Below are 14,435 nucleotides of genomic sequence, written 5' to 3'. Positions count from 1 at the left end.
GGAAACAATTCAAATGAAGTGTCAAGAAGTGTTGACACTATTGTTTTGCATCCAGGCTACAGTACTTCAGACTCCAGCAATGACATTGCTCTAGTGAGACTCTCCTCAGCAGTCACGTTTACAGATTACATAAGACCTGTTTGTCTGGCATCAAACAACAGTGTGTTTAGCAATGGTACTTGCAGCCGGATCACTGGTTGGGAAACAACACAGGAAGGAGGTGAGGAACTGGACCTCGGGTAACAATTTCCTGAATAAACTATCGAAATAAATTGTGTCGATACCCGATTCACTGGGATTGACTTGTTCTATGTCTATTCGTTTAGGTGGAACATTGCAAGAAGTAAAAGTCACAGTTCTTGGCAACCGACAATGTAGTTGCAATATTGGAGTAGATTTCATCACAGACGATATGATCTGTGCTGGTTTTCCAGATGGACATAACGACACTTGCTTGGTAGTGTATATCCCCGGCTGTTGTTCCTTTTATGAAAAATGGTGTTTAAAGGCGCGTTTTCTCCACACTCTCAGGCAGACTCAGGAGGTCCAATGATGAGCGAGCAGAATTCGATCTGGATCCAGTCTGGAATAGTGACTTTTGGTTTTGGTTGTACTCAACAAAAACATCCGGGGGTTTATTTAAGAGTGTCCCACTACCAATCCTGGATCGAGTCCCACATTGATTCTGATAAGCCGGGCTTTGTGCAGTTCAACTCCAGTGGGCCGGACGCTGATAGGGACTACACTTGTCCTCTACCTCCTACTGTTGTTCCAGTTGTGCCCAGTGCTGAAGGTGTGTTTTAAAATAGAATTTACGTTATATGTAAATTTACTGTACATGACAAAAACAAGAGTTTTTGTATTGGATACCTTGTGACCAGGTCTGTATTTTATTCTGTTAACATACAATTTTGCAGTGTGTGGCCAATCACCCCTAAACACAAAGATTGTCGGTGGTGAAGAAGCTGAAGAAGGGAGTTGGCCCTGGCAGGCGAGTGTGCGGATTTTTGGCACCCATGTTTGTGGCGGGTCACTAATAAGCAGTGAATGGGTGCTGACTGCTGCTCACTGCTTCTCCAGGTGAGTCAACTCAATAAGAATGCATTAATATACTCTGACCTCTCTGTTATCCTCTCTGCAGTACAAATACATTTGGATGGTCAATTTCTCTTGGGCGTCAGAACCTTCAAGGAAACAACCCAAATGAAGTGACCAGAGCGGCCAACACGATCATTTTGCATCCGGGCTCCAACATTTTCAGCTTCGATAATGACATCGCTCTGCTCAGACTCTCCTCGGCAGTCATGTTCACCGACTACGTAAGACCTGTGTGTCTGGCATCCAATTCTAGCGTGTTCAACAATGGTACGGAAAGTTGGACCACAGGTTGGGGAGAAATCCAGGAAGGAGGTAAGATCCTCAAGCTTAGGTAAAGGTTTCTCTTAGCTGATTTGTTGCATTTCTATTGTTTAGTGCCTCTCCCTTTTCCTGGGACACTGCAAGAAGTACAAGTCCCAGTTCTGGGAAACAAACAGTGTAACTGTGTGATTGATTCTGGTTTGGTGACGGAAAATATGATCTGTGCTGGTTTTCTAGATGGAGGGAAAGGCGCATGTCTGGTAGGCATTTCCCTACTGTAGTTTTTTTGAGGTTACAATTTCTTTTGCCTGAGACTTTTACTCCGCACCTGTAGGGAGACTCAGGGAGTCCGTTGGTGAGTAACCAGGATTCCATCTGGATACAATCTGGAATCGCCAATTTGGGATTTGGTTGTGCTCAGCCGAACAACGCAGGGGTTTATCTACGAGTGTCCCGCTACCAAGCTTGGATCAACTCGCATATAAACTCAGATAAGCCCGGATTTGTTCATTTCAGCTCCAGTGGGCCTGATCCTGAGAGCAACTACACTTGTCCACTACCTTCTCCCGTACCCAGTGCAGAATGTGTGTTTCACTCGTATCAAAGTTTGACTGTTCCTTACAAGCACATTGATTTTCTAATAACGTATGATTTCGCAGTGTGTGGCAGCTCACCCCTGACCTCAATGAATATTAGCGATGCCGGTGCTCAGGAGGGAAGTTGGCCTTGGCAGGCGAGTCTACGGGTTTTTGGTACTCACATTTGTGGCGCCTCCCTCATAAACAGACAGTGGGTATTGTCTGCAGCCCACTGCTTCGCCAGGTGGGTCTCCTAAAAATGATACACATTTTCACTTGATTTGACCAAATAACATGCGGCATTCTCTATGAAGCACAAGTACCTACGGATGGACGGTTTCTCTTGGTCGTCGGAACCTGCTGGGTGACAACCCGAATGAAGTGTCCAGAACTATTGGCAAAATCATTGTTCATTCAAACTACAACGGTCTGAGCCATGACAATGACATCGCTCTTCTTCGGCTTACCTCAACAGTCACGTTCACAGATTACGTCAGACCTGTGTGTCTGGCAGCCAGCGGCAGTGTTTTCTACAATGGAACTGAAAGCTGGGTTACTGGTTGGGGTAAAGCACAAGAAGGAGGTAGGGTACTTAAAAAGTAAGATGTTCTTGGATAAAACCTGTATACCTGATAAATTGTTTTTCAAACGGGCATACCAATACCTTGAGGGTACTTAAAAGCACTTGAAAAGGTTGAAAAGTAGGTAAAACTAAGGAGATGATAATAGATTTCCGTACTAAGCCTCCCCCGCATATGTCACTTTCAATTAATGGTAGTGAGGTCGAACTGGTCCATTCATTCAAGTTTCTAGGTACTTACTTGTCAGCTGACCTCACATGGACTGTCTATGCTACTGATATTCTAAAGTCAGCCAGACAAAGACTCTACTTCCTTCGTCAACTCAAATCATTCGGAGTCCGTCAATCCATTCTAGTCAATTTTTATCGTGCTATCATTGAATCCGTTTTAACTAGGTCAATAAGTTTGGTCGCGTCAATCAGAAAGAACTGTCAAAGATGGAATCGGTAGTGAGGACGGCAGAGGAAATAATAGGTACTGGCCTCCCGTCCCTGCACAGTATCTACATCGATCGAACTAGAAAACAGACACTAAAAATGATAGACGATCCCAGTCACCCTGCTCGCAGGTACTTTGATGACCTGCCGTCAGTTCGCCGTCTTCTCTCCATTGTGAGCAAGACTACACGTCTTGAAGAGTTTTTACCCTTCTGCTATTCGTATGTTCAACAGGAATTGACTTAAGTTATTATGTATAGTATAATTATGCCAACAGCGTTCCTCCGACCTATTCTCCTCTAGTCTTGTTATCTATATATTCTTTCTTTTTAAACTATTCTATATAATTACCTTGTATTATTCACTACAATATATTTTTTACTCTATTCTTTTTATTCTTTTAAAGCTATCATATTATCATTATTGAGAGTTCGCGTGTCAAATGATTTCTTGTATATATCATGTTTATGGTTTATACTGGCTGAATAAATACAATACAATACAATACAAAATACTGACCAAATACGTTTCTTTCTTTTAGTGCCCCTCTCCTTTTCTAACACACTACAAGAAGTGAAAGTTCCAGTTTTGGGAAACAGACAGTGTCGTTGTCTGAATGTAGACGATCCAGTTACAGAGAATATGATTTGTGCCGGGATTGTAAACAAAGGAAACGAGATTTGTCAGGTAGACTACATATTGTACTTCCCTCTCTTTTTTTTTTTTGTAACAATTCGTTTTCTCGTTGCTAGGGAGACTCTGGAGGCCCCGTGGTTCACAAAAATGATTCCAAATGGGTCCAATCTGGAATTGGCAGTTTTGGATGCGTGAAGCATAATAAGAGCGGAATTTATACCAGAGTGTCCAGATACCAGTCCTGGATCGACTCCCATATCAACTATGATAAGCCAGGCTTTGTCCGGTTTATCTCAAGTGGACCTGATGCTGATAAGAACTTCAGTTGCCCTTTGCCTCCTCCTGAAGTTACCCCGAAAGACGAATCAGAACCCACCTCGACAACAACCACCCCGTCGCCACAGAGTCCCGCTGGTTACCGTCTGTTAGATTCTTAAAATGCTATCTTTACTTGCCTTCTGTTTCATAAGTCCTGAATCTTGTGTTATTTGAATCATCTTTCAAGTGTGTGGAAATGCCCCTTTGAACAATCGTGTGGAAGGTGACGATGGATTGGTAGAAGGTGGAACTTGGCCTTGGGTCACAGGCCTCTACAAAAAAGGGGCTTTTGCCTGTGCAGGCACTCTGATCACCTCTCGATTCGTCCTCAGTTCTGAGCGGTGCTTCTCTGAGTACGTAGTCTGTCATCAGTTCGGTGGGTCCACAATTACCGTATTTTCCGCACTATAAGGCGCACCTAAAAGACTTCATTTTTTTCAAAAGCTGACCATGCGGCTTATAATACAGTGCGCCTTATATATGGATCAATATTAAGTCACAAGGTCTCGCAACTAAGCAAGCAGCCACCGACGAGATTTTCCCCCGAAGGCGAAGTCGTCCGCGGTGTATGCTGGGATTTATATACCGGCGTTTCATTTCCTAACCAATGTGTCAATCATCATTTGAATCAGTCACTATTGGCTAAAGTTATTCGGAGGGAAAGGGGGCGGATCCTTTTTATCATTTGCAGGCTCGCATAGGCTAAAGGGGCGAAACAAAGCCTGCGATTGGCCGAAAAAGACGAATGTGAATCACACGTTGGGTTGCACTACGGCATAGAGAAAACATTTTTTACTATTCTGTATTTGTAAATATTTGACTCTCCTGGATTTACTACACTCACGGTTGTAAGAAGACCACGGTTATGTATCATTTTTGAACGTGATGGCTGCAAGAGAACTTAGGTGAGCTATGCGGCTTTATATTTTCCCGGTATTTTGTTTTAGAACGATCTTGATGTTTCTGTGATGAGTCTATTTTGAAACTAAATTCAATTCCAAGTGGTTATTGTCATATGCACAGTAAAGTTGCGAGCGAAAAAGGAAATAGAAACTAAGGAATGGTTGGCATTTCTTGAATCCTAAGACTTTAACCTTCCGAATGATATTTGGAACGATGCATTTGAGTGACATCGTGTAGACACTGTTTCCGTACATGTGTGAGACACGTATTTGCTTCTTTGCAAGCTTTGGGAATGTTAAGGGGGTAATAAGTTGGACTGAACCATCTGACTGTTTTGTCCACGTTCCCATTGTAACGCCTCATAATCCGGTGCGCCTTATGTATGGAAAATATAGGACCTAAAAACATTTTTTGGGGGTGCACCCCATAACCTGGTGCACCTCATAGTGCGGAAAATACGGTAAGTGACTGTTTTATTTTTAATTTCTGGTGATCATTATTTTATTCTGTGTTTGCTTTATGCAGTTCAAACACAACTCCCAGCGACTGGACAGTATATCTGGGACAAAAACTTGTCAACGGCGTGGAGGAGTTCGAGACATCTTCGGGTGTTGACGATATTACAACCAGCAAACTCAGAGGTTCTAACGTCGCAGTTCTGCACCTCACAAGAGATGTTAGCTTCAGTGACTTCCTCCAGCCTGTGTGTTTGGACATCGACAATGAAATGGTTTTCCCTGATGGAACTCGTTGCTGGACGGCCGGTTGGGGACAGGATAGCAGGAATCAAAGTAAGCTTTTGAATATATATACAGTGGAACCTCGGTTCTCGACCAAAATCGGTTCCAGAACCCTGTTCGAAAAGCGATTTGTTCGAACACCGAAATCATTTTTCCCATTACAAATAATGTAAATCGTTTTAATCCGTTCCAACACCCTGAATGTTTACCTTTGTTTACCTTTAAGACACAAATAACAAACATAAATGTAACCCAGGCTAATCGTACGTTCGCGTTATCGTAATCTTCCGTACGAAAGATTACGCTAACATCTCATCTCATCTCATCAGCCGTACCGCTTATCCTCATTAGGGTCGCGGGGGCCCATCCCAGCCATCTCCGGGCAGTGGGCAGGGGACACCCTCAACTGGTTGCCAGCCAATCGCAGGGCACACAGGGACAGACAACTCATTCGCTCATTCCCACCTAGGGAGAATTTGGACCGGCCAATTCACCTGAAATGCATGTTTTTGGAACGTGAGAGGAAACCGGAGTGCCCGGAGGAAACCCACGCAAGCACGGGGAGAACATACAAACTCCGCACAGGAAGTCTGGAGCTGGATTTGAACCCACGACAGGTTCCCATGACATGAACTGCGCCGCCGTGCTGCCATTACGCTAACATGAACGTGTGAAAATGAAAAAAAAAGGATAAAGAAAAGAAGTATGAATAGGATTTTTGACCTTTGTGGTGGTCAGCAGAAGGCGCAGGTGGACGGTGGAGAGGAATGGAGGAGGAAGGAAAATGATTGTTTGGAAGGAGAGTCCCCTTCCATAAAAACTTCGGGGAGCTCTTCTGTCTGAGGGCTGCTCGCACGTTCAAATCTCTTTGCTACGGATGACTCGGCTACAGGAAGTTCTTTTCTCTTAAAAATATCTATCCAATGACACTTGCTTCTGCCTTCTTTTTAGCACTTTTCAGAAGTGGTTCATGACCGTGTCGTTAAAGTCATTGATGACTCTGGTGGCTGCCGCTTCATCGGGGTGGTGGAGTTCGACGAAATTCTGTTACTCGGCCCATTTGCTACACATTTATTTCATCTTGGATGTCCCCTAGTGTAGTGGAGGTGCAATTGCACCTGAGAAAATTAAAAGGAGTTAAAAAAATGTGAACACCGAGGTTCCACTGTACGTATTGTTGGAATTAATGATCCAAATGTAGCGTTTACCAAATTGTCCAAATGAGTTATCTGACTCCATTAACCAAACACAACTTACATTCAGGGCAGCACGGCGGCGCAGTGGTTAGCGCTTGTGCGGCACAGTTCATGTCATGGGAACCTGTCGTGGGTTCAAATCCAGCTCCAGACTTCCTGTGCGGAGTTTGTATGTTCTCCTCGTGCTTGTGTGGGTTTCCTCCGGGCACTCCGGTTTCCTCCCATTTCAGGTGAATTGGCCGGTCCAAAATTGTCCCTAGGTGTGAATGAGCGAATAAGTTGTCTGTCCCTGTGTGCCCTGCGATTGGCTGGCAACCAGTTCAGGGTGTCCCCTGCCCACTGCCCGGAGATGGCTCCAGCCCCTCCGCGACCCTAATGAGGATAAGCGGTACGGCTAATGAGATGAGATGAGAACTTACATTCATCCAACAATTTATGCACGCTCGTTTCTTGAGGGTAAAATGACCAGGAAAGCCGACATTTCACACTGGGGCAGATTTTTTTCCCTAACAACAGAACTAAGTGTAAAACAAGAGACGGCTGAAGTGACGTTGGCGTCTGTGTGAAGCCTTCTTCTGAAGTCCTTTAGCTTTCTCCTATCGGCCATCTTCTCCCCGCATCATAGTGTGCCGGCTCCTCCCATGGGCGTGCCAAGGAAGCCCAATGTGGGCTTCACAATCGCAAGAGATCGCAGTTCGAATCCCGGCTCCTCCGTGTTACATGTCGAAGTGTCCTTGGGTAAGACACTGAACCCTTAATACCCCCAATAAGCAGATTAGCGCCTTACATGGCTGCACGGACGCTATTGGGAAATGTGAAGCACAATGTAAAGCGCTTTGGGAAGTCTTGACTTGAAAAGCGCTATATAAATGCAGATCATTTTATTTCATTTATCTTTCTCCTATCGGCCATTTTCTCCCCGCATATTGGTGTGCCGGCTCCTCCCATGGGCGTGCCAAAGAAGCCCAACGTGAGCTTCACAATCGCATAGACGAGCATCTTGATGTCTGACTTCCTCAAAACAACACCGGGCCTTTCTGCGTCAACAGCGTCTGGGTGTGCTGATTATCTTATCAGCAGTACGTCCCGTTCCTGTAAACAACCTCTTCCACCACTTATGCCTGCCCTTAACTTTCACTGCTCATTGAATAAAGGCACAGTCGGTAAATAACTATAGCATTAAACTCAATAAATGTAACTTGTATTCAATCGTATAAAATCCTTTATAGTCAAATGTATAAAATCCTTCAGTACACAATAATAACATACATCAGCTCGGCCTTGGGGTATGCTGGTCAGAACTCAGTCGAGTCATACCGAAGTCTTACAAGATTGGTACGCATTGCTTACCTGCTTTTTAGGGGATTTGGTCACCTCATGCCGACAGGTGTTGGGGTAGGACTGTCATCGCATCACTCACTCTACACAATCACATGTGTGTATACGGGAGCCCAGGGTTGGGTAGGGTTACTTGAACTGGATTACTTTCAATGACTTTTGGATGACTCCAATACCAAATATGCTCGTAAAAGACAAAAGAAAGTAAATAGGAATCAAATGATGACTCACAACACGTGGTAAGCTTTCTCTGCTGGCTTTGATCTCTTTGATCTCCGGCAAAACGAACATCAAATGCCACAGAAAGAAAATGAAAATCAATCCAAACAGCTTGCCAACATCATTTTTGCCGTTCCCTGTATTCTGTTACTCCCGAGCCTGCACAAAATGGAGTCATTCTTTTCATATATAGTTTCTTTTTTTTTTTGCACAAATGCATATTGCACAAACCCTACGATACCAAACTGTATGTATTCTATATGCCGACATTTCTTGGGTACATTTTGTGTAAATTATAACTATAACCTTATCCTCCTTGTTTTATACCTTTATCTTCTCTGTTCCTTTATCTTCTTGGGTTTTTTACCTCACTGTGAATGTGTGAAACTGGAGTGTCATGCCCAATATCGTTGTCACAATATGTGAACCCATTTTGTAACAATGACAATAAAGGTGTATTCTCTTCTATTCTATTATTTTGTCTTTTATGAGCATATTTGGTATTGGAGTAATCCAAAAGTCATTGAAAGTAATCCAGTTCAAGTAATCCTACCCTGCGGGAGCCAAACCCTGATTGGAAAAAAGAAGAAAATACAACAATAACATACATGCAGTATCTCATATGAATGTACAGAGTCAAATATATCCGTTGTGTTTTCTCGGCAGCCGACGAAAAATCCGAACGTCTGCGTGAACTTGAAGCTGTCGTAGTCAATTGTGGGAGTGCCGGTTCCGAGGAGAACATTTGTACATCTTCCTTGGATCTCCAAAAAGTACGTTCTTTTTCGCAGTTTGAATTGTCAGATATTGTATTTTCCGGACTATAAGTCGCAGTTTTTTTATATAGTTTGGCCGATGGTGAGACTTAAACTCCGATAAGACTTATTATATATCTATATATACCAGAGCCATATCCCCCTAGTGGGAGGTGGCTAGAGTCATTTCTGACTCTTTTTGGGAAATTGATTCAGAGGAGGGGATTCCCAGCCCCCTCGCTCAACCTAACTGAGGTGTTGGGAGTCATTAAGTGACCAAAGATAAGACTTATAAGTGAAATTATTAACTCATTATTATCTCATTGAGTTTTAAATTTTCATTCTCATAGTGTATATCACTTCACATGTTATTTTCATACCAAGCCGCAAGAGGGCGCTCTAGGCCCGTGTTGATGATTTCAAACAGTAGAAAGATAAGGCAACTTATTGTCTTCCTTCTAAATTTGAGGAGTTGTTTACCGGTAAAAGTGAAGCCGAGGATGAGTGTTTTATTGGATTTAGCGATTTAAAAGACAAAAGAAAGTAAATAGGAATCAAATGATGACTCACAACACGTGGTAAGCTTTCTCTACTGGCTTTGATCTCTTTGATCTCCGGCAAGACGAACATAAAATGCGACAGAAACAAAATGAAAATAAATCCAAACAGCTTACCAACATCCTTTTTGCCGTTCCATGTGTTTCGTTACTCCCCAAGCCTGCACAAAATTGACTCATTTTATTCATATTTAGTTTGTTTTGTCTTTTTTTAGCATATTTGCTATTGGAGTAATCCAAAAGTCATTGAAAGTAATCCAGTTAAAGTAACCCTACCCAACCCTGTTACTAACAATGACAATAAAGGTATATTCTATTCTATCTATGTAGGCTGCTTTTCAACCAAAAACGAGTGCTAAATGCACAAGGAAGAATACAAACTATGGAGACTCAAAGTGACCAAAACATAACCAAATGTTACTCTCAATTTTTTGGCCTGGTTTTTCACGATCACACTGGATTTCTTCTGGGTAAAAAAATAAAACTTGGCTATGAACAAGGTGTACGAACCCTGGAATTGGTTACTAAGTAATCTAGGTGGTAAATAACGTACGTTTTAAATGAACTACATACAAACTAAGTATTTTGTTTCCAGTTTTTGCGCCAAACACTGTTCACCAACCAGGGTTGGGTAGGGCTACTGTAACTTGATTACTTTCAATGACTTTTGGATGATTCCAATACCTAATATGCTAATAGAAGACAAAATAAAGTAAATATGAATCAAATGATGACTCGCAACACGTGGTAAGCTTTCTCTCCTGGCTTTGATCTCTTTGATCTCTGGCAAAACTAACATCAAATGCAACAGAAACAACTTGCCAACATCATTTTTGCCGTTCCGTGTATTCCGTTACTCCCCAAGCCTGCACAAAATGGAGTCATTTGGAGTCCATTTGCAGGTGAGGCTTCAAGCTATTGTCATCAAAGCGGCGCTGCCACGAGCGGCTGCCTTTTCCAGCAGCTGCCCTATTGTTTTATTGTCTGCTCCTATCTTCGGTGTTTTTTCTTCACCTTTTGACAACTACACTATGGATTACTTCTATCCTATGGACATGGGTTTTAGTGCACAAAAAATGCGTGTATTCAAGGAATTTCAACTCCTTGCCCTGAAGAATTCTCGTGCCGGCGTGATGAAGGGGCCTATCGTGGAAGAAGAGACGGAGCTAGCGAAGCGGCTAGCGGCGTTATAAGTCTTCGGTACCATCCGTAATCATGGTAAATGCGAACTCACGAGCAAATAAGATCATCGAGTGCTGGTGGAAAACATCGAAGCGCATAGGGAGCGCAGTTGCCGTGTTTTGCGGAAACGTGGCTCACGTTTAGCATTCCGGACGCTAACGTGTAGCCACCCGGAGCTACCCGGAGCAATCCGGCTTCAACGCCGCTAAACAGAGACAAGAAAGCCGGGGGGAATCGGAGAGGAGGCGGACTTGCTAACACGAGGTGGTGTATCCCTGGATTTTCACAAAGAAAAGTTTTCCATCTGCCGCAGGGATGTCGAACTTTTGGACTGGCGTGACGTCATCCGCTCCGCTACAAGCACCCCTAGGGCATCATGTTCATCTGTTAATAAACAATGGGGTAGACTGCTGGAAGTGTGAATTTCCCTACGGGGATGAAGAAAGTATCTATCTATCTATCTATTTTATTCCTATTTAGTTTCTTTTGTCTTTTATTAGCATATTAGCTATTGGAGTCATCCAAAAGTCATTGAAAGTAATCAAGTACAAGTAACCCTACCCAACCCTGGTTACTGACGTATTTGAGCATGCCTAAGATATGTCCGAAGTTGTAACATTAGAATACCGTGTTCTCCATTTTCTTTTGAATTGACATGTATGTTTTTGCTGCTGGTTTTTATCAAATTAATTTCCCCCTAGAATGTGTGGGGTCCAAATTGTGGGTAAACCCCGTGTGGCCGGTCATCAGATATAAAAGGAAATTCAGGCAGAGACAATGTACATTTTCGTTCCGCTGCAGCGGGGGAGAATCGGGGAGAAACACAGGGGATGTGCTCTCGGCTCCTCAATCGTCGTCCTCCTCCGCAGCCGGCTTTATTTAGTACAAGTATGGTGGACATTAGACTGACACATCATTGGGTAGTCATGAGACTAAAACAGCAAAAGATATATAGACAGTGAATATTAGGGGAATGTTCAGAGAAATACACAAAATATATATATATAGACTTCACAAATGCGACTTATACTCCAGTGCAACTTATATACCTTTTTTGCTTCTTAAAGACGCATTTTTGGGCTGGGGCGACTCATACTCCGGAGAGACCTTTAGTCCAGAAATGACGGTAATCCTCTAATTGTCTTTGTAGGGGGATGAAGGTGGCCCTCTGATCTGCAAGTCAGACGGGTCTTGGTTCCAAGCGGCCGTGGTTGAAACCCCCAGCCTCGACATTCAGGTTTTTTCCAAAATCCGGCTTTACGGATCATTCTTAAAGAGAACAGTCGGCCGGCTGCCGTCTCCTGCGCCCAGCTCCTCCGCAGGTGTTCCTGGCTGCTACCGGTCATCTTTCATTTCTCTGTTTGTGGTTTTGGCGTCTTTCTACTTCTTCACATGCTTGTAAAGAAGTTTTTTTATGACAGGGTGACCCAAAAAGATGCGTACCCAGATTTTATTGGATAAAAAATCTATTTATTAACAAATCTTTTCTGTTGCAGGACGTGAAAGGCGAACCTATGGATGATCATTTGCAGCTAGAGTTGCCCTGAAAATGTCTTGGACCAATCAGCAGATGATATTCTCCCTGGAGACCTATTTTGCCACAAAAACATACCAGAGTGCAATGTTCCCTGTAATTGTCCAGGGGTCTGAGCGTTGACACAAAGTCGGTGAGCAACGCTTGAAACAACAGTGAGCAACGGCAATCCCAAGTGTGGCAACTACATCATGAGCAAACATGTCCAAAACTTTCACAAGATATCCATTTCTTTTTATTTCCTGATATATTTTGTCGCATAATATTAACATTTTTGGGGGCTTATTGAGTCGGTTGCAAGATACAGAACTGTACTTAATCACATTTTTTTAGTGGAAGTGCAATGTTGGCAACAAGATTCACTTGATAGAATTGGACATTATTTGAATGCAACGCAAACTTTTTCTTCTTATTGCCGTTTTTTTTTTTTTTTTTTAAATCTCATTGTGTTTATTTTTCCGAGCTGTTACTTTTTCTTTTTGTTTTATATTTACTTTTTTCCTACATTTCTTTCTTTTCTATTTTTCTGGCTTTTTTTTCCTAAATTTTTCCTTCTTTTTTTCTCTTCCTTCTGTTTCTTTTTTTCTCAGCTTTTCACTACTTTTTCATTTTGGTATCTTTTTATTTTTTGTTCTATTCCCCCCTTCCTTGAAGTCATTTTGTGCATCATTTTACATCATATTTGGTCATGTTGGGATTAAAGAAGCAAAAACAACCCGAAGAGCCGTTTAGAACCCGAAAGAGTCGGTTCCTTTTAGTGAGCCGAGTGAAGAAGCCGGTTCTCGACAAACTCTACTAACTTTACTCAACTTCGTTCTACTTCGACTCGACTTCAAAATACCGCATTTAGGACACGACGTCAGGGGAACCCGTGTATTTTGACCTTCGTGCACTGTAACTTTGACTTAAGTCGCTTCTTAATTAGTAATTTTGAGCCCTGATTTTTGTGCGCCGGCTCGATTTTCTTGTGCGCTGAGAATGTGCAAGCAGTGCGAACACTGTCTCCAGGGAGAATATCTTCTTCTGATTTGTCCAAGACATTTTCAGGGCAACTCTAGCTGCGAATGATCATCCATAGGTTCACCTTTCACGTCCTGCAACAGAAAAGACATTCGTTAAAAAATGGATTTTTTTTTTTATCGAATAAAATATGGCTACGCATCTTTTTGGGTCACCCTGTAGTTGCATTACAAAAGGGACTCGATTACTTTATTTGTTACCAGTACTGTAAGGTTTTGATAACATTTTTTATTTCAACCGTCATTATTCCATGCAGAGGTACAGCGCAGAACCAGGGTTGGGTAGGGTTACTTGAACTGGATTACTTTCCATTACTTTTGGATGACTCCAATACCAAATATGCTAAGAAAAGACAAAAGAAACTACAAATGAATAAAATGACTACATTTTGTGCAGGCTTGGGGAGTAATGGATTACACGGAACGGCAAAAATGATGTTTGGATTGATTTTCATTTTGTTTCTGTTGCATTTGATGTTCGTTTTGCCGGAGATCAAAGAGATCAAAGCCAGGAGAGAAAGCTTGCCGCGTGTTGTGAGTCATCATTTGATTCAGATTTAGTTTCTTAGGGGGCGGCAGTAGCTCAGGAGGTAGAGCGCTCATCTTGGGATCAAGGGATCCCAGTTCGAATCCCGGCTCGTCCGTGTTACATGTGGAAGTGTCCTTGGGTAAGACACTGAACCCCCGATACCCCCAATAAGCAGGTTAGCGTCTTACATGGCTGCAATACAAGGCCGCTATTGGGAAATGTGAAGCACACTGTAAAGCGCTTTGGGAAGTCATTGACTTGAAAAGCGCTATAGAAATGCAAAACATTTCATTTTGTCTTTTATGAGCATATTTGGTATTAGAGTAATCCAAAAGTAATGGAAAGTAATCCAGTTAAAGTAACCCTACCCAACCCTGCGCAGAACATGGACTGTGATGTTCTCCGATTGTTGCATAACTGCGTTCTACATATTCTCACATACTGTACAAGATTTTATTCGCCGCCAACAACAACGATGTTTAAATGTTCCTACAAAGTACAAGAAACACAGAGCACAAGGAGACTGAATTTCTCCTCATGCAGATATTCTCTCT

General features: G+C 42.7%; 1 protein-coding gene across 1 annotated transcript; it reads left to right on the top strand.

Moving 5' to 3' along the window:
* Positions 1-135: 135 nt before the first annotated feature.
* On the top strand, positions 136-12,240 carry LOC148347911 (transmembrane protease serine 9-like). Its single transcript, XM_088322918.1, has 14 exons — positions 136-220; positions 327-457; positions 536-793; positions 918-1,080; positions 1,142-1,410; positions 1,474-1,619; positions 1,694-2,181; positions 2,258-2,520; positions 3,497-3,642; positions 3,708-4,011; positions 4,097-4,262; positions 5,338-5,603; positions 8,972-9,078; positions 11,950-12,240. Exons 3-14 carry the CDS (start codon positions 550-552, stop codon positions 12,199-12,201), a joined length of 2,814 nt encoding a protein of 937 aa, XP_088179044.1. The 5' UTR covers positions 136-220; positions 327-457; positions 536-549; the 3' UTR covers positions 12,202-12,240.
* Positions 12,241-14,435: the final 2,195 nt, after the last annotated feature.

Source organism: Urocampus carinirostris, chromosome 19, assembly GCF_059441175.1.
Source record: "Urocampus carinirostris isolate Australia breed hairy pipefish chromosome 19, RoL_Ucar_1.0, whole genome shotgun sequence".
Lineage (NCBI taxonomy): Eukaryota > Metazoa > Chordata > Actinopteri > Syngnathiformes > Syngnathidae > Urocampus > Urocampus carinirostris.
This window is presented reverse-complemented; position numbering and strand designations above follow the sequence as displayed.